At 41.6% G+C, this 21,661-nt stretch overlaps 2 protein-coding genes across 2 annotated transcripts; one reads left to right on the top strand and one right to left on the bottom strand.

Moving 5' to 3' along the window:
- Nucleotides 1–7,533: 7,533 nt before the first annotated feature.
- LOC134210419 (uncharacterized protein K02A2.6-like) lies at nucleotides 7,534–10,779 on the top strand. Its single transcript, XM_062686464.1, has one exon. The coding sequence runs from the start codon at nucleotides 7,534–7,536 to the stop codon at nucleotides 10,777–10,779; it is 3,246 nt and encodes a 1,081-aa protein (XP_062542448.1).
- A 9,148-nt stretch (nucleotides 10,780–19,927) lies between these two features.
- Nucleotides 19,928–21,537, bottom strand: LOC134218130 (cyclin-dependent kinase 1). Its single transcript, XM_062697007.1, has 3 exons — nucleotides 21,358–21,537; nucleotides 21,087–21,251; nucleotides 19,928–21,027 (listed from the first exon to the last, which is right to left on the bottom strand). The coding sequence occupies exons 2-3, from the start codon at nucleotides 21,233–21,235 to the stop codon at nucleotides 20,280–20,282; spliced, it is 897 nt and encodes a 298-aa protein (XP_062552991.1). The 5' UTR covers nucleotides 21,236–21,251; nucleotides 21,358–21,537; the 3' UTR covers nucleotides 19,928–20,279.
- Nucleotides 21,538–21,661: the final 124 nt, after the last annotated feature.

A 21,661-nucleotide genomic window follows, 5' to 3' on the forward strand; every position in this document is an offset into this window, starting at 1 on the left:
GGTTCACGTACATCAACCGGAACGCACAATCCCGATTAGATCGCATGTACGTAAGCGCTGGTCTGCGGAATAATCTGCAGTCCGCCTACACGCACGTCTGCTGCTTCACAGACCATAAAGCGCTGACGGTAAGATTATGTCTCCCCCCACTGGGACATGAGCCCGGGCGCGGATTTTGGGCCCTACGGCCGCATCTTCTGACGGAAGAAAACGTTGCCGAGTTCCATTATAAGTGGAAATATTGGACTCGGCAGCGCAGAAACTACGGGTCGTGGAAGGGAATGGTGGCTGTCGTACGCTAAGCCCAAAATCAAAACGTTCTTTAAGTGGAAATCTCGTTCCGTTTTCGAGGATTTCCACGATGCGCACCAGCGTCTCTATGCGCAACTAAGGCTAGCGTACGATGGGTACTATCAACATCCCGAAATGTTAACCACCATAAACCGTTTGAAAGGTGAAATGCAGTCACTGCAACGGAATTTTTCCTACACGTTTATGCGTATAAACGAAACCCACCTGGCGGGAGAGCCCATGTCGATCTTCCAGCTGGGGGAAAGACGACGGAAAAAACAACCATTGCGCAGCTGCAAACGGCTGACAACGAGGTAGCTGATGAGCCCCATGAAATCGAAGCAAATCTGTTTGCCTTTTTCTCGAGCCTCTACACGGAAGAAGCGGCAGACAACAACGAGGATGGGTTTGTTTGTGAGCGAATAATACCACCAGACGATCCACTGAATGAAGCATGTACGGAAGAGATCACTACAGCGGAAATTTTGTCTGCTATTAGAGCGAGCGCACCGAAACGATCTCCCGGAGCTGACGGTATCCCACGAGAGTTCTACCTTCGTATGTTCAACGTCATCCATCGTGAACTGAACCTGCTTCTTAATGAAGCACTCACCGGCAATCTCCCGCATGCCTTTGTGGAGGGTATCATTGTGCTGGTAAAAAGAAGGTTGGAGAAAATACGGCCCGAGCGTACCGGCCGATATCGCTGCTAAACAGTGATTACAAACTTCTCTCTCGCATTATCAAAACCCGGCTAGAACGCGTCATGCAAGCTCACCGTATTTTGAGCGCCGGACAGAAATGTTCAAACGCAGAGCGCAACATCTTCCAGGCCACTCTTGCTCTGAAAGATCTGATAGCTAGCCTCCGTCACCACCGTCGCCCCGGTAAGCTCATCAGTTTTGATCTCGAGAACGCCTTCGATCGGGTTCGGCATTCGTTTCTCTTCGACACCATGCGGTCGCTCGTATTCAACGAGGAACTCATTGCTCTTCTCGCACGGATTGCCAACCGGTCCACTTCCCGGCTACTTGTGAATGGGCACCTCTCTCGTTCGTTCGATATTTCTCGTTCGGTGCGGCAAGGCGACCCTTTGTCCATGCACCTCTTCGTCCTTTACCTTCATCCACTGGTGTGCCGGCTCGAACAAGTGTGTGAGGAAGATTTGCTTGTTGCGTACGCCGACGACATCAGCGTGATCGTAATGTCACCGTGGCAGATCGAGGCGATGAGGGAAGTTTTTCGTCGTTTTGGTCTTGCCGCCGGAGCGCAACTGAATTTGCGCAAAACTGTTGCGGTGAATGTGGGGGTTTGCGAAGGGAATATGTTTGAAACCCAGTGGCTACAGACTACTCATGTAGTCAAAATTTTGGGTATTTCCTTCGCAAACTCAATTCGATTGATGACAACAATTAATTGGAACGCAATGGTGGGCAAGTTTGCGCAGCAAATGTAGCTGCAATCGTTAAGGAAACTCACAATGCACCAGAAGGTGATCATGCTGAACACGTTTGGCACGGCGAAATTGTGGTACCTGTCTTCGGTGCTATACCACCGTTCGCCATTCATACGGCCAAAATCACGTCGTCGATGGGAACATTTCTATGGAGAGGAATAGTCGCCCGCGTTCCCATAATGCAACTTGTCCGGAAGAAGGAGCACGGTGGCTTAGGCCTGGCAGTTCCGGCGCTGAAAGCGAAGAGTCTAGCAATAAATAGACATATTAATAAGATCGATTCCATTCCTCACTACAAATCCCTTATTTTCCACGCTACTCCTCGCCCAGTAACTCCAATGGACAATCCCGACATCAAACAAATCCTTTCAAATTTATCCCACATTCCCCGCCAAATCCTACAAAACCCCTCCGCCGATCAAATCCACCAGTACCTAGTACTGCAAACCGAGCTGCCAAAGGTAGAACGCAACAGTCCGGCAGTTGACTGGCCACGCGCGTGGCGCAACATATGCGTGAAAGAGCTCTCATCAGCACAACGAACACAACTCTACCTTTTCGTGAACGGAAAAACTGAGCACCGCAAACTGCTGTATGTGATGCAACTAGCAGCCGACGAAAACTCCAACACTGTGGCAATCTTGAAACGCTTCAGCATAAATTCTCTTCCTGCGCTCGTGTCGGCAGGGTTGCCACATATACATATTATTCTGTATTTTACAGATTTTTGGGGTAGAGCGGTGACCAAGAATCTGTATATACAGATATACAGATTTTCAGCTAAATTACAGATTTTACAGATTTCCTGAAGAGTTAAGTACTTATATAAATAATTACTATTAGTAAATATTTGTTTTCTATGAGGTTTGAGGCTTATAAATATTCTTCGCCAAACTGATCTTATTGAAGGCTATTCTCAAATTAGCAAAATCTTAATTTGAAGAGACAGAACATGTTGACTCTAGTTTTACTTTTTATTAACAGTTCATGCGAATCAATGATTTTGAAACCAGATTATGCACCGTAAAAATGTTCAGACTATCTTTGATTACAGGGGTCTCAGAAAAAGCTCAAGCAATAATTAAAGAAAATCAGATCTAGCCTTTTTCACATATCCAGAAACAATTATTCAGTAGTTCTGTTTAGTGAGTTTAGTGTGACTAAGCAATGTGGTTTGTCCACTAAAGCTGTTGCGTATATGGCTACAACAGTTAATGACGGACTTTTGACAGATTCTATTCACATATTGTTGAATTTACATCTTTTTCAAAACAAAGTTTACTCAAAAACCTTTTTGATTGGGTTTAGATGGATACAGATTTTCGATACAGATTTTTTGGCTTGAGATACAGATATGAAGATTTCTTGGAGAAAATATATAGATTTAAATGTGGCAACCCTGCGTGTCGGCCCGGCATGGACGGTCCTGCAGCAGAAGCTGGCGGAAGTAATGGGTGGATGGAGACGACTATCATTCGATGACCTCGCGAGGCCTGCTCTGCCAGGTATTCGGAAGACAACTCGAGTAAAAATTCTGAAAATTACATCTGCTTCATTATAAAATGTAATGGTATAATTGATGTTAACGTTTTGGAGTTTGAATTAACATTAGATTTTTGAAATTGCAACAACATTATAAATACTAACACTGTTTGACAAAATAAACTGAATTTTAAACCAAAAAAAAAAAAAAAATACCACTGCTGATACCGGAACTATGTGATTTTCTTGAAGTCTTGAAGTCTTCTTCATCATTGGTCGTCTCGAAAGACGTAGATAAGAGAATTGGGCCGCTTTCACTCGCCAGCCCGCAAAACATTAGTAAGTAATTAATCTTACTACAAAGACAAAAATACAGTTCTTATAATTCTGCCTTATTAATGGTTATCGCACATGCATATCTGCTATTTAACCTAACTAAAAACATATCCTCAATACTTAATAAAATAAAACGATAACAGTATATAGTTTCTATTATTGTCCATATATACCTACTATTCAATCTAGGATTCCAAATCGGATAAATTAATTCATTCTCCAACCAAAAGGTAATCCTCAACGCTTTGGCCGTCAATAGTCCTCACAATATAACCCTGGAGATTATAACTTGTTCAATCCTACATCCGTCTATATTAAAACTCAATCCTAACTGCCCCGAAACCGCCCTCAACACACAACCGCCCCGAGCACAGCCACTACATGCGACCCACAGGACCCCAACCAAGGACGGCCCACACTATATACCATTACAACGCAGAGCCTACACCCTCTCCTGGGCTGTGTGACGCTCAAAACATGCTCCTAACATTTGATGCCTAAAAAAACAAAAATAATTCAAATAATTACACTAAATCTTACACTCTGAGCGATCCCGGCTGACATCCGCGTTAAACAATGTGTTCCATGAGTGCTGATCACTCATAATAATGCACCGAATCGGGGAAAAATGCAATGTAACGCAGAGTTTAAACCCTCTCTTGCGCTAAGTAATGCTGAAAACCTAACTTTTAGAAATTTGATTCGTAGAAACAAATTACCTATACTGAAATTGTTGCGTGGCAAAATAAGTTATACTATTAGCTAATTTAGTTAAACCCTGACTACCCCACATTATACTGGCCCGTTTGGAGTCATCCAGTGGCACTTGGTCTTAACATTCGTTTTCTTTTTAAATTCTACAACATTTCATCACGCGCTTACCCCCCATATTAGTCATATGTACAACGAATGCTTGACTATTACTATACTAAGTATAGTAAAAGACCGGAAGTAATCATGGGGCCAGCCACCACCAAAATCCGTACAGCTATTTCTTAACTAAATATTTAAATTGAAACGGTCTGATTGACTAAACTACCACTGTAAATAGTTCGATACGCACCTAGAGAAGCGATCCCTTCGATTTGTATTCCGCTTATCTTATGTAATGATTTGCAATTAGAAATTAAAACACAGTTACTTTTGGTGCAATTATGCTCTACCCGAAAACAAAATGGCGGCACAAACTCCGCGTTTGGTGGGTGGTGATTTGTTTTTGATGTTTGTTGTTTTAATTTCGAAGCCTTCTTTCAATTCTATGCCCTAAAAGCTTACTGTCAAGTATCTGAACAGGATAAGATTAATTATTCCTACATAGGGGTAACGGCTCAAACCTTGGCCCATTATGCTACGGTTGAGCACATTTATCGTTATAAATCTTCATATATTGCATTTCCTACCAGAATTATTCCTCCAGCCAGCTTGCTTACATTTGGTTTTGACGCCATATAGCAAAAAACGACGATGAATGTCCGCAATATCTCATTTAAACCAGCGAAAGTCTCGAGAGAAATGGACAAAAGTTCGGCATCCTTGTCCCTATCAGGTGGATAATTTTTCAGCCCACTTGGGACGAGTGAGTGTTGATTTCGAACATACGAGAGATAAAGATGGGTTGCTGTTTATAGTACCAGTCATTTTGCTTGCGTTAGATAAAGGCAGCATGCAAACAAATAGAGAAAATCAAATCATCTTATTGAGCGTGAATTCTAATTGGTTGCATGTAAAATACTACAACACTGACTGTGAGAGTGCGTTTCAGATTCCCCCAATAGCACGCTTACCAAGGACATGCTAACGAAAATACTATTATATGAATCGTTTATTTCCCAAATATTTACCATATTTGCAAGTGTAGAAGTTTAAAAAAATGAAAACTGTATTAAAAACTGCACTTGCAAAAAGGCTACATGTTCTAGCCCTCATGTTGTACCTTCAAACAAATTGCATATGTTAATTATTGGCTGCCGCATAATTTTGAGATTTACTGCTAGTTGAAACCATGGCAGTTGTGTTGCTCTCGCTCTTGCGATACTCTCCAAGACTTTTTTTCCAAAACGTAAACAACGCTTTAGGTGGGGATGATGCATAACGCACTACTAAAGAAAGTCATTTGTAAAACTTATTCTAGGCAATTCCTTGCTTTGTACTGTGCATAAACAGTTATAACTGTGCCAACTACCTGATATTATTACACAATTATTCATAAATAAAATTATTGGATGCTTGTTTTTAACTCTGCCTGCATTGAAGATGTATGATTGGTACGTGCGTTTGATTCCACTCCTCTCTATATCGATCAGCTGTTGTGAATCCTCTCAAAACTCTCACGTGTTTCAACTTCCCGAGTTGAGAGAATACTTTTTCGGTATCATTTTACAGATCAAAATACTTTTTGCAAGCAATAATAAATCTAAATTATGATGAAGGTATTTGTCAAATAATTTGACTTGAAATTATTCACATGAAATTACGTTGAAAGTTTATCTAATGAAACATACGATCCATTGTATCTTTCCTCTTTCATCTGAGAAAATGTTTGTAGGATTCAAAGGAAAGATGATAAAACTAAATATTCTTACACTAATTGAATCATTTATTTGCGAAATTATGAAGAAAATGGTGTATCGAACCACGAAAGGTTGATGCTTGAATCGTATTTGGAAGCCATAAGGTAGGCAATTATTTTTGGTATGTTCTGCGAATGAAAGCGATTATATCGTGATTCGAGAAAAGCATCATGAGGGCCCATTTACAAACTACATGATGTTTCAGGTTGTGGGAGGGTACTTGTCTGAGCGTTAAGGACTTTATAAATTTCAGAATCCTACCATACATGAAGCATTACTAGAGGCTTGGTGTGTGTTGAGTTTAGCGTTATGTAATTTGCGAATGAAACTCAACCGCTGAGTGGATTAACCTGTTTTAACAAAAATTCTTAGCAACCTAATCGCAAGCATCGGATATTCTATCTGCAGCTTTCGGTTATTTTCTCCAGTACGGGTTATTGGTGAGAATGTTTTGATTTCAGAGTTTCACCTATACTAACGTAGTGCTACAAATCGAAAGCACATGCCACCATTTGGCTACGGGTGCCCCCAGTATTGTCCAAAAAAGTTTTGTTTAATTATGTCGCTATACTAATGGAAATTGTGAAATAAAAATGATAGCTGACATAGTGTGGTTGTTATCCATTCATCTGGTGTGCGAAAGTAGGTATGTTCATTCAGAAAACTCTTATTGGGCAAAAGAAAAACTCTAGTACAGCCAGCCTGCATAAGTCAACGAAACATGGCTGCTAAAAAACCGAGTCAAAATGATTTTTCACGCAAGATAAATGCTTGTAATAGTTTGAGAAGTGTATAAATCTAGAGTTATGAAGCAGATATATGTTTGATACACTTTTCTATAGAAGCAGTGGTTAATATCTCCCTACAAATCGATGTATTATCGCTGAAATATTGATTAATTTGCGTGATGAGCCAATGTTACATCCAGGGCCAACATTACCGCCGGTTACCCTAAATTACCTTTAAGTGCTTCAACCTCCTTTAATTTGTTGATATCTCATGAGGTGGACGGATTTCGGTCCTGTACGGATTTCGGTCCCGCACGGTGTCTAGATAATTCTATTGGACTAGACATTTAGAGTTGCTCTAAGATACGACAGTTGAATAAAGAACATGGAACGATAAACACGTGTTAATGTTTCATTCCATAACATTTGGCGACGAGTTTGGTGTTTTCGCGACGAACTCTTGAAAATACGAAAGTACCGTTATCGCGATAATCCGTACGAACGGTAGTAATTCCGGTAAGCGGGTGACGGGAAAATAAAAACGCGTACGTGGAGTTAAAACACAAGGCGAAAGTGGACTCTAACCTAAAAAAAACATGAGTAACAACAACGTTGCCCCTTTCACAATTGGTGAAGGTGGACTGCTTGGAAGCGGTCGTTTGAGCTATATATGTTATGTAACCCGACGGCGGATACGAACAAGAAGAAGGCACTACTTTTGCACAACGCTGGGCTGGAGGTACAGGAAGTCTACTTTGATGATCCGAATCGCGAGGCAGCAGTACCGGCGACGTCGGATGCATACAAGGAAACAATAAAACTACTCGACAAGCATTTTAAACCGATTGTATCGATTCCGCACGAACGGGCTCTGTTCAGGAAAATGGCCCAGAAAGATGGAGAAAGCATCATTAAATTTAGCAGACGACTTCGACATCACGGCGGAGTGTGCGATTATGGAAATGCCCTTGAACTGCGAATTACGGAACAGATCTATGATGGAACTTCTTCGAACGCCTTGCGAGAAGCGATTCTTAAGAAAAGATTGGTAGAGTTGAACGATATCTTGGAAGAAGGCAGAGTTTTGGAAACCATCGATCATAGTCATCCTGGTTTAGCTGCAATGGAAGAGCAAGTCGATGTAAATCGCGTTAGAAGTGGACAAAAGCAGTGCTTCCGGTGTGGATCGTTTAGTCACTATGCAAATGACAAAAAGTGTCCAGCACGAAAGAAAACTTGCGACAAGTGCGGTATAATCGGACATTATAAGAAGTTTTGCAAAACAAAAAGTACTACATCCAAGAAGAAGAAGGTTCGACAAGTGGACGACACAGATGACAGCGACGATGTTGCCGAACCAGAGGTGGATAGTGACGACAGCACGGACAGCGATATCCAGCACATTTTCTCTGCCACACTGGTACACTCGTCAGGAAGCGACAGTGTTCATCCGGTTTTCACATTTGGCGATAAGTATAATACAAAAATACCGTGCATAGTGGGCGGAGTGAAAATCCAGTGGATTATCGATTCTGGCGCCTCTGTCAATGTTATCGGTGAAAAAACCTGGAAGAAGCTCAAGAAACAAAACTGCAAAGTAAGCTACGAAAGCGACGAACCTAGGAAAAAGCTACTGGCATATGGAAACCACCGGCTTCTAGTGAAAGGAGTGTTTAAAACCGACATCAATCATGGTTCGTCTACAGTTCATCGAGAAATCTATGTGGTGGAAGGCAATGGAACTAATCTACTGGGAAAGACAACATCAATTGATCTTGGAGTGCTACAAATCAAGCAAGAGGTGATGCAAATTAGCGACAAAATTCCCCAGATACACATGGCAACAATCGGCAAAGCGAAGGATGTTCTCGTAACCATTAACGTTGATCGAAGCGTTCACCCAATTCAACAAGCCTGTCGCAGATTACCGATTCCATTACAACAAACAGTTGAAGAAGAACTGAAGAAGTTATTAGACCAAGATATTATTGAACCGGCATCTAACAAAATCACGTGGGCTTCGCCTCTAGTGGTGACACCAAAGGATGGAGGGAGGCGAGTGAGACTATGCGTCGATATGCGGAAAGCGAATAGTGCGATTATTCCTCAACGGCACCCATTGCCTACGTTTGATGAGATAATGCCCCATCTCGATGGCTGCAAAGTGTTTTCGAAGGTGGACCTAAATCAAGCCTTTCATCAACTAGAGTTACATCCTGATTCTCGCGATATAACTACATTTGTTACACCGAAAGCCTATTACCGGTTCAAACGTTTAATGTTTGGCATGAACTGTTCTGCCGAAATATTTCAACGCGAGTTGGAACGCATACTGAAAGGCTTGGATGGAATAAGGCATTTCATCGATGATGTGCTGGTATTTGGACGAAATAAAGCAGAACACGATAGGCGGTTGAGCGCACTACTGAAGCGACTCGAGGAATACGGTCTCACAATAAACATGTCAAAATGTCAGTTCGGACGTTCATCAGTAACTTTTATGGAACATGAGCTGCAAGAAAATGGTATACTACCCGCACACGGAAAACTAGCTACTATTAAATCGTTCCGACACCCGGAGTCAGCCGAAGAAGTTAGGAGTTTTCTGGGACTGGCGAATTACGTGGGTAAGTTTATACCTAAACTAGCGAGCATCAGTACCCCACTGCGAGAGATGATCCAGGATGGTGCTCGGTTTCGCTGGACGGATGACACTCAAAAAGCATTCGACGCGATTAAGGCAGCTCTCTCAAACCCCCAACATTTGGGATATTACAACCCTGAAAGTGACACAACGCTAATCGTAGATGCTAGTGCCACTGGACTCGGAGCGGTACTCCTACAAACGGATCGAGACAGGTCCAGAATTATAAGCTACGCCAGCAAAAGCCTATCTAAAACAGAACGAAAATATTCAGCATTAGATAAGGAAGCTATGGCAATATATTGGGGAGTTGGACGTTTTGACATGTATTTGCGTGGAAAATTTTTCACCATTTTGACAGACCACAAGCCGTTGCTGAACATTTTCGACAAGGATTCTTCGCCAAACGCTCGTCAGCAGCGATGGATATTGCAGCTACAAGGATATCGATTCAAACTGCTACACGTGCCAGGGAAGAAGTATATAGCCGATCCACTTTCAAGGTTGGCTCAAACGGTAGTAGTTAGCAGCTGCGACAAGGACTGTGAAAAAGATCTGTGTGCAATCATCGAAAGCACCTTACCACAAACTGTAACCATGTCGGAACTAATCCGGCAATCTGAAGCGGACGAAGAAATACAAAGGATTCACAGTGCAATTAGGATCAGCGAGTGGACTTCAGAACTCAAACGATATCAACCATTCCAGAGCGCTTTTTGTTCGGTGGGTCAAGTGGTATTGCGGAATAACAAAATCGTAGTTCCGTTTGAGTTACGTAAACAGGTTTTGGATTTAGCGCACACCGGACACCCTGGAAGCAGCAAAATGAAGCGGAGATTACGCGCCGCTCTCTGGTGGCCAGGTATTGATGCCGAGGTAGAGCAGAAGTGTAAAAACTGTTTGGAATGTCAGGCTGTTGGGAAACAAATCAATCCAGAACCGTTGATAATTCGTGAAATGCCAACCAAAGCGTGGAGTCATCTTTGTGCCGATTTCCTCGGTCCACTACCCAATGGAAAGTTTATATTCGTAATGGTGGATTTTTATAGTAGATATGTGGTTGTCGAAATAATGACGAAAATCACGTCTGCTGCTGTTATCCAGCGTCTAGAGCAAATATTCACTCGATTGGGTCTACCAGATGTTCTAAAAACAGATAACGCGGCAAACTTCTGCAGTCAAGAGTTCAGAGACTACTGTACAGACAACGGCATAAAACTTACTCATACGACCCCGTATTGGCCGGCTGCAAACGGAGAAGTCGAGAGGTAGAACCGGTCACTACTAAAGATTCTCAAGATTTCACAACTGACCGGAGCTGATATGAATAAAGATTTGCAAGATTACATCTATATGTACACGGTGACGCCGCACACGGTGACCGGTGTCTCTCCTGCTGAGCTCATGTTTGGGAGAAGATTCCGCGATAAATTCCCTCATATTGGCGAAGAAGAGCTGGTAGAGGACGAAGTGAAGGACAGGGATTGGATTAATGAATACAACAGCAAACTATACCGGGACGTCAAGGTACGTGCCAGAGAATCCGATATTCAAATCGGTGATGATGTTATTCTGAAAAACCAGCACCGTGATAACAAGCTGGCGCCGAATTTCATTCCAAGTCCGGCCGTAGTTTTGGGGAAAAAAGGAAACAGCTACTTAGTACAAACGGAAGCTGGAACTATTCTTCGACGAAACTATTCACACCTTAAGCCTATTCAACGTAATATTGCGACTACAAGTCATCAACCAGGAAATGATACTATCGATGATTCAGCGGTCAGCGAACCAGTACACGATCGGGACCAACGACAACATTCTCCATCACCGGGTCCCAGCACGGAGGTAACAGAAGAACCACCGACAACGCGCCCTAAACGAAATATTATACTTCCTAAGAAATACTACGATTATCAGGTTGATTTTAATTTAAAATAAATTTAAAGGTTTCATTGTTACTTTTGATTTTATGTTTGTAATCAGTTAAATGAATTCAGAGAAAGGGAGGAGATGTTGTATCTAGATAATTCTATTGGACTAGACATGTAGAGTTGCTCTAAGATACGACAGTTGAATAAAGAACATGGAACGATAAACACGTGTTAATGTTTCATTCCATAACACATTATACGACCCGCTCAAACGTCATAATTTCTTGGGTGAGCTAATTTTGCATTAGTCTATGTATGCATCCCCTGCGGCGCCTTCCCCGCCGTCAAAACAAAAGGTAAGCAACCTGATAGAAAACGCTACTCCCTCACTGCTTCTTCTTGGGGACATGAACGCTCACCATCCCATGTGGGAAGGGTCAAGGGCCGACCCTCGAGGCTCCGCTCTAGCTGAAGCGTTTCATGATCTCGTCACCCTCAATGACGGGGCTCCCACCTTCTTCAACGGGCACTCTGCCACTACCATTGATGTTTCCGCGGTAAGTAGATCCATTCTGCCGCGCTTCTCCTGGAAAGCCGGCACTGATCTGTATGGTGCTAACCACTACCCGGTGCAGATCTTCACCAACACTCCCCCTCCTGTGAACATCAAGCGACGCCACTGGAAATACGGTGAAGCGGACTGGAAGGAGTACGAGCGCGCCATGTCGATCGCCTGCGCGGACCAACCTCCCTCGTCCATCTCAAATTTCACCAGCATGATCCTCGATGCTGCTCAGCAAGCCATTCCTCGATTTAGTGACCGTGCGTTTATTGTTGAGCGAGCTTTTATCGAGTTTATTATTTCTCTCAGACGATTTGCAAACGCGTCGTTTACAGCGTCCTTATCATCATCTGTGCTTCCAAAGTGTGGGGTATGGACGTTGATTATGCTGAAGTTGAAGAACCGACTTTTGATCCTCAACCTGCACATTCTCTCGTTGATCGGCCACTACCCGATCACGCGCCTTTGCATATCGCCCATCACTATGAAAGCTGTTCCCAGCTCTGGTAGATGGTATATGATTACCTCCAAACTTCTTCTTCTTCTTCTTCTTCATTGGTATTACACTTAGCTGCAAGGCGGCTCTGTCCCAGTATGGGGATGTAATGCCAATAAGAAGAAGAATAATCCCCAAATCTTCACGTTAAAACTCCACTGAATTTTTCGTGAAAATGCCAATGATTTACTTGAAAAACCTAAGAAGAACTTCGAGTGCAAATTCTGAAGGATTTCTCGTTCACGGATACAAATTTCATCCATTTGCTTCAACAATATACATGTTTATGGTAATATGTTTGAATCAAACATATTTATTTTTAAAACCAAATTAAATCCCTGTTTGTTTTATACATTCACTAGTGGGCAGCCCCTCGCTCGCTCTTGCAAAAGTAAACAAACACTCGAGTTCGGACTTCGGATCGGATCCGATCGGAAGCAGCAGAGGAGTAGAAGCAAGAGTAGAAGCAGATGTTTTCTTGCTTCCGAATTAATGATAAGGATGTTTTTTAGGTACAGAAAGGTAAGTAAATGAAATATAAACGTTTGGAATTGTGAAATCTGGTAGTCAAATGCTACCAGAATATGAAAATTGGTAGAATTGACATCAAAATATTATGAGTGGTCGAACCAAAACAATAATATCCATGTTTGCTTCAAACATTTAGCTGGTTGAAACAAATTGAAACGCACATTTGATTTAAAAAAAAGTTTTCGTTCGCTTCAAATGCAACAATATGTTTGATCCAAACATATTTATTTTTGATGCCAGAACAAACTGAATTTATGTATGTTTGGATTTACCTAGAATATGTTTGTTCTTAACGTAGTTTTTTCTGCGTGTTAAAATCAAAAGAATTTCTTGTTGAAGTAGAATTTTCGATCGGAGAAGGGTGGTTTGGCATAAAGTCATTTGGCCGAAAGTCAAATGTTGTTTGGCCAAATATTTCATTTAACCGAACAAACCATTTAGCCGAAGCCCATCTAGCCTAAAGTTTTTTCGCCGAAAATGTTATTTGGTCGGAAGGTAAGGGAAGGTGGTCGGTTGTCGGCACCCCGTCATAACTTTTGACAGAAAACATACGTGGTCATTCTGACATTTGCCATACGTGTGCTATGTAAGCACGATCTTGTTGTGTCCATTTCCGAAGCATATAAAAGTCTTTGTTTCGTTTTACAGAGAAAACATTTTTTGGTCAAGTGAAAACCCACACCAAAGTTTTTTTTTTGTCATTTGATTAGTGTTACAAAGCGCAATAAAACGATCGAAATGGTGAGCGCATTACGTATTTTCAAAGCAAATTTACTCTATTTTGTGATTCAATATTGAAATCCACCGTAGCGGTCACAATTTAACTATTATTTCCATTTTTTCGAAAGGGGGTCGGTTGTTGGCAACCAGGTGATTATCAAGGAAAATCATCAGTTTATTGCCTAATTTCAGGCTATAAGCCAAGTTGTTAGCAAAACCAATTTTTTTTTAAATCTTGTGTATATGTAATGTACTTAAATGTAATAAATTTTATTGCTATTGAGACAATAAATCTTGATCTTTCCAGCCATAACGCTCCCACTTCATAGTTTTTCATTTTGAGTGTTTTTTCTAGGGTGCCGACAACCGACCAACTTTTTGAAATGGCATAAAATCAACGCTTAACAAAATTATTAATAAAAATTTTCCAATTGATGATGATGAAATAAAACAAATCTCTCCACCAGTTATTAGCTTATGCCTATTGGCTTCCAAAGTTATGGACCAAAAACAAAAGGGTGCCGACAACCGACCACCTTGCCCTACATACGATCGAAAATGTCTTCCGGCCGAACCGTTTCCTTTGACCAACCATTTCTACTATACGGCATTTCCGACTAAATAGTTTATTCAACAAAACGAAATTTTTGGCCAAACGATCTTTTCAGCCTAAAGGTCAACTAGGGCAAGCAACTCAGTTGGCCAAATTTCGAGCTCGGCCGAATTCCCTTTCGGCTGTATGTCGAAAATGTCATTTAGCCGAAATGGACATACGACCGAAAAAGTCGTTTGGCCAAATAGGTCATTTGACCGAAAATATCGTATGCCAATGATCCTTTGGTCCAAAATGGCCGTTCGGCTGAAAAACCATTTGGTCGTATGATTCTGCCAAATGGCCCTTTCTGTCTAACGAACATTACGACCAAACGGCATTTTCAGCCGGCTGACTTATTCTTGCCCCGAGGTGGTGCCTAATTCGACCCATACAGTACTATGATTATTATCTTTATTATGGGGGCTTTTGTTGAAGAGCAACAAAATGTACATCGTAGCAACATAGCAACATTGCCGTAGAGCGGTGTAACATAGTTACCTTGTTGTGTTAAATAAATAAAATTTTCATTCTCTGTTCTTAACTCACTGAAACAAGACGTGTTTCATTTCCGTCCACCTGCATAACTCTATCAGGTTATGGGCTCAGAGTAGTGAGGCGGATACTGGAGTATTATAGAAAGCGAGAATCTTTAAAAGCGAAGCAGTTGTTATATTGTGATGGAGTGGGGAAGAATTCCAAAACTCAACAGTTCCAACTACCAGTCGTGGTCGTTTGCGGTTCAAGCGCTGCTGAGACGGGAACAATTATGGAAATATGTCGACCCAGGGACAGCACCGGCTGAAGTAACCGAAACGTGGACTAATGGCGATGAAAAGGCACTGGCAACAATTCATTTAACTTTGGAAGAAAGCCAGTACAGCATTATCCAACATAAAACGACGGCAAAATCGACATAGACTACGTTGAAGGAACACCACAATAGAGCATCGCTGGGACAGAAGGTAACTCTCTTGAAGCAAATTACGAATCAGAACTATCGAGTTGGAGAAAGCATGGAAATGTATTTAAAAGATATTCTGAAGAATTACGCGCGATTGGAGAGCTCTGGATTCAAAATGCAAGAATGTCTCAAGGTCGCCTTAATTCTCCGAGGACTTCCAGATTCATTCAATCCTCTGACGACAGCTTTAGAAGCTCGCAACGAAGACGATCTCAAACTAGAAATGGTGAAAATTAAACTAATTCAAGACAAAATTTTCAAAACGACTTATCTGCTTTTGTAAACAAAGATTCAAACGACGATTTGACGAATCTGATAGCTTTCCCACGCAAACCAACACCATCAACAGGTAGCGGAAACCTTTATCTACCTATTGGTGGTGTTGGTTTGCGTGGGAGAGCTATCAGATTCGTCAACTCGTCGTTTGAATCTTTGTTTACAAAAATAGATAAGTCGTTTTGAAAATTTTGTCTTGAATTGATGAAGCCGAAAAGCAGTCGAAACAGAGAGGAGGAATAGAAGAACAAGCCTTGAAGATCGCGGGCAGAGGTAAGCAGCTAAAATCAATATCCTGCTACTTCTGTGGAATGCAAGGTCACCGGAAGAAAGAATGCAAAGCGTTTCTTGCGGAGCAACATTCAAATGAAAAACATAAGAAGAAGTATCAGAAAGAAAAAGCAAAAACGGTTCGAGAAAACGATCGCAGCAAAGCCTTTACTTTTATGGTCCGGAACTGTGGTAATCCAACGAAATCCTGGATAGTGGACTCGGGTGCGACTTCCCACTTGGCAAGCGATGAAGAACTATTTCAGCGATTGGATAGATCAGCACGACCTGTGATTTCTTCTGCCGATGGAAAACTGATTCGTACCGCCGGAATCGGTGATTGTTTGATTCAATGCATGAATAACAGAGGTGAAGTAATTAAAGTCACGTTGACAGAAGTTATCTACGCACCGGAACTTGAAGGAAATCTTATTTCTGTGACCAAACTGGCGAAAAAAGGTGTACGTGCAGTATTTGATGCTGAAAAGTGCAGTATGTTTTTTAAAGGGGAAGAAATCGCGACAGCAGATCGAATCATTGGTTTGTACCGGTTAAACACGGTGGATGAAGCGCGATCCATGTTGATAGGAAATCGTCAGCTTAATAAGGATTGTCAACATTTGTGGCACCGGCGACTTGGACACAGAGATCCGGATGTTCTTGCAGAAATCGATCGGAAAAACTTGGTATCTGGTATGAAAGTGAGAAATTGCGGAATACGAATGCCATGTTAATCATGTATCGAAGGGAAGATGGCAAGGCCGGCGTTTCCATCGGTTGCTGTGAAGACTACAACGGATGTTTTGGATATCGTACATACTGATTTGAGTGGCCCAATGACGACAACTTCAGGTGGATGCAGATACTATTTAACCATGATCGACGACCACAGCCGCTACACAATTGTATATTTTCTGAAAGAAAAGTCTGAAGCTGAAAGCAGAATTCGTGAATATGTACGATATGTTGAGAATCAGTTCCATAAAAAACCGAAGATCATCCGATCGGATAGAGGTGGCGAGTATATAAGCCAGAAACTTAGGCAATTCTACGCTGAAGAAGGCATTAAGGCAGAATACACGGCTGGATATGCCCCTCAACAAAATGGTGTGGCAGAACGAAAAAATAGAAGCTTGAACGAAATGGGACTTTGCATGCTTTTAGACGCTGGGCTGCCGAGAAGGTTTTGGGCGGAAGCTGTGAATACGGCTGCATATTTGCAAAATAGGCTGCCTACGAAAGCAATTGACGTTACACCCTTTGAAACCTGGTTTGGCAGGAAACCCGATTTCAGTCATCTCAAAGTTTTTGGATGTCAGGCATACATGTGGAAGCCTCAACAAAAGCGCAAGAAGTTCGAACCCAAAGCCATCAAGCTGACGTTTGTTGGATATGCAAATGAAAGCAAGGCGTATAGATTACTCAACACTACTTCAGGAGAAATTTCAATTAGCCGGGATGTGAAGTTCCTTGAAAATAACGATGAAGCGATAAAGGAACCTACTGAATTCACTGACGAATCGATCAATACTGATGGAGAAGTTCAAGTACGATTGCTAGATGAAGTAGATGTCGAACTAGGTAATGAGATACGTGATGAATTGGATGATTCAGTGCAATTTTACGAGGCCGAAGGCGGAGAAGTAACAAATGAACCTAACGAAATGAGCAATGTGGATCATCATGCAAATGAAGAACAATGTATTGAACCTGTTACAGTACGCCGATCCACTCGAATGAATATTGGAGTACCACCTGGAAGATATACGGAGTCAATTAGCATAGCAGTTCATCAGGCAGAACCTAAAACTTTTACAGAAGCAGTATCCTGTTCTGAACAAGAAGAGTGGAAAGCTGCAATGAAAGAAGAGATGATATCACACCAAGAGAACGGAACGTGGGAGATCACCAAACTACCTCCAGGACGCAAAGCCATAGGTTGCAAATGGGTATATAAGCGAAAGCTGGACGAGACTGGTCATTTGAGAGCAAGATATAAAGCCAGGCTGGTAGCTCAAGGTTTTTCTCAAAAATTTGGCACGGACTATGATCTTGTATTCGCTCCTGTAATAAAGCAAGCAGCTTTTCGGGCTGTTTTAACACTGGCTAGTAGGGATCGGATGCTAGTCCGTCATGTAGACATCAAAACGGCATACCTGTATGGAGAGTTGCAGGAGGAGATCTACATGAAACAACCTCCAGGTTTCAAGATTGATGATACAAGTAAGGTGTGCAAACTACGACGCAGCATATATGGACTCAAACAAGCGGCAAGAGTATGGAACCACAAGATTGATGGATTTTTCAAAAAATTGGGATTTCATAGCTCAACTTTGGATCCCTGCCTATACGTTAGACGAACGAAGACTACCAAGATGTACCTTCTCCTGTACAGAACACTGCAGAACACGAACTGTATTTAGGCGGAGGGCCATCATATAAAATGGAGTGTTACGTAGACGCAGATTGGGTCGGAGAAGTCGGAGACCGTAAATCAAACACTGGATACATATTTAAGCTCGGAGGTGGCCTTGTTCATTGGCGATGTAGCAAACAGACAAGTGTTTCATTGTCAAGTACTGAGGCGGAATACATCGCACTTGCAGAATGTCTTCAGGAACTGCAATGGATGCGACAGCTGATGGAAGATCTAGGCGAACCGTTGAAGTTACCCGTGTGTGTAAATGAAGATAACCAAAGCTGCATAGCTCTTACTATTGCAGACAGAATTACACGAAAATCAAAACATATTGATACAAAATACTGCTTTGTCAAGGACCTTGTGAAGAAGGAAATAGTTAATATCCAATATTGCCCAACGGACAAAATGGAGGCAGATCTTCTAACAAAACCTTTAGGAGCAGTCAAACTAAAGCAACTAAGAGAAGCAATTGGTGTACGATTAGTCAATGTTGAGGAGGAGTGTTGAAGAGCAACATAATGTACATCGTAGCAACATAGCAACATTGCCGTAGAGCGGTGTAACATAGTTACCTTGCTGTGTTAAATAAAATTTTCATTCTCTGTTCTTAACTCACTGAAACAAGACGTGTTTCATTTCCGTCCACCTGCATAACTCTATCAGCTTTAAGCCCCACGCTGGCTCACCTCCAGACACATTACAGTAAATAAGCGCATCGAAAGAACATATTTTTCAAAACCAATCAATACGATGCTTGGCCCATAAGGGTGACGAACTATAAGTGGCTAAAACTCAATACCCTTAAAAAATACGAGATTTTTTTTTTTTTTTTTTTTTTTTCCTGTTCGGGTGTGCCACTGCGACCAGTAATTAGATCTATTGTAGCGTTACCCGTATCCTTAGTGTTTAAGTGCATGTCGAATTACTCCATTACTATTGATAAGCAATGCAGTATCGGTTTCGATACAGTTGTTGTTTTGTTTTCTCAAGAGCACCATGACAAGGTCCCGCTATTTAGACCCTTCACAGAGAGCAATCCCATTGAAGGCGCGCCCCTTATCAATAGGAAATCAATCCTGTCTTGAGAAAACATAACAGTAATACTGTTTTGGCCATGCATCGGAGCCCTAGCCACATCCTTGTCTTGCTTCTAGAGTATCACCAGTAAAGCTACAAACCCGGGATTTAGCTCTGTCTACAAGACCATTTCAAGCAAGAGAATTTGTTCAGTAATAAGAACTTCCGTGTGTTCCTCTCACTACCATTGTTCACCAGTTCGAGAAGAGTTAGTACGTATTTAAACCCCTAACTCGATTTTTCCAGCAATCAGTTCAGCCTAGGGACGGGTACCGAGGTTTTTAACTAATTGCTTGGAAAGTTGTTCCGCTGCATACAGTTTAGCCTCAAACAAGAGGAATTCGAGTCTTTCAACTGTCTGCAAGGTAACATTAATTATGTTTTATTTCTGAGACTGCTGTTGGTAGCGGGGACTAAATACGATGAATCCTTAATTACCACAACTCATTGCCCTAGCTAGAAAATGGATTAAGCTAGGGCTCTGTTTGGTAGATCTTACACCGCAACACACTACGTCAAAGTGATCTACCGTGTTACGGGATAAAAAAAAAACGAGATAGACACAACTAGATATTAAGATTACTTAAGGATTATACAAGGACATCTAGAAAACTTGGATATAATAAAAGTTTAATAGAATTGAAATATTTCTAAAATTTATATTTTAATTTTACCAAATAAACTGCATCCGAATAATTTGATCGATCTTCTTAGTTTCATAGAATGGTTGTCTTGTTCAGTTTGGAAGTTGAGAACGACACCAGGGCAGTAGTAATTCTGTTCCAACCTGCTGTCTATATTAAACCTAAAAGTTCTTATAAACTAGAAGTTGTAAAAAGATTTATACGGATAAGCCATCTGCCGGGTGAAATATTTACATCCTACTTAGCTCCTACTGCAAAAAAATCGCAGAAACATAGAATCGGAACGGCGACAAAAATGAAAATATCTCTATGAAAATAACTTAAGATTGTGAAATATTATCTCGCTTTTACTCGATCGGTGCTGCTCTCCGCTCAAACCCATCAAAATATTTATGTTCGAGCACCTTCTTCGCTGAAATCCGATGCACCGGATCGTAAATCAAACATTTCTGCAACAAATCCAACCCGGCCGAGTCGAGATTTTTCACTTGATTATTCAGATTGTTCTGCGTCCAGCATGGGAAGGTTGGTTTGTAGTCGGGTAGAGAAGTTACCCCTGGCCAGATTTCCTCCGTCGGAGTCTTCAAGATTCGGAACATTCGAAATAGTTGATCGATTTCCGAGTCTCCCTGAAAGAGCGGTTTTCTGGTGGTCATTTCAGCAAAAATGCATCCAATGGACCATATATCCACGGGACAGGCGTAACGAGGGGATCCTAGTAGGACTTCCGGGGCACGGTACCACAGTGTGACAATCTCGTGTGTATAGTTGCGAACCGGAATGTTGAATGACCGTCCCAAGCCAAAATCTGCAACTTTAATCAATCCTTCCTTGTTGATAAGCAGATTTTGCGGCTTCAAGTCCCGATGTAGTACTCGTCTCTTATGACAGAACAAAAGCGCGGCCGTTATCTGGTACATATAGCTCTTCACCAAATCGGAGTCCATCATCTTCTCCTGTGGCAATGTGTCCATGTACTTCTTCAAATCCATCGACAAAAACTCAAAAATCAAATACAGTCTATTCTCCTCCATTAAAACATCTTCCAAAGACACAATATTTGGATGCTTCAATTCCTTCAAAAGGGATATCTCGCTGCAAAGAAAAATAACCGTTAGTCCGAACCAACACAAAAATAAATAAAATCAACTAACCGAATGGCTGTAGAAGGGATTCCCTCATCCTCCGATTCCAAACGAATTTTCTTCATAGCCACTATCTGGCCCGTTACTTTGTTGCGACCCTTATACACCACACCGTAGGTTCCTTCCCCAATCTTTTCGATTTTCTGAAAGTCTTCCATAATGAACCCTGTCGCCCTGTAAAAAATTAGGTTAAGGTTAATGGATTTCCAAAAATATATTCTATAGCAAACAACAATGACAATTTTATACCAAAACGTTTTGTCTGACCTTTGCAACTTACCAGATAGTTTTTTTCCCACTATTTCACAAAAAATACACACAGAAACCGTGAAAAAATATTTACTTGCAAACAAATTTCGGCGGATTTTGGAGTTTTGGGAGTTACAATTTCGTTATGCTTGCCAACGAACGAAGGAAAATTTGAACCGCCGTTTGTGCAGCAGCATGACAGATCAATGACAGAGTCGAATCAAGGTCACGCATATTATGCGATGTTTTACAAGCGCGCGCGATTGTATACCCGTCGGTGAAATATCCATGCACGGAAAATATTGCGCACTTCCCACCTCGTTGGACTCCGCACT

Source organism: Armigeres subalbatus, chromosome 2 (assembly GCF_024139115.2).
Source record: "Armigeres subalbatus isolate Guangzhou_Male chromosome 2, GZ_Asu_2, whole genome shotgun sequence".
In the NCBI taxonomy this organism is placed as follows: Eukaryota; Metazoa; Arthropoda; class Insecta; order Diptera; family Culicidae; genus Armigeres; species Armigeres subalbatus.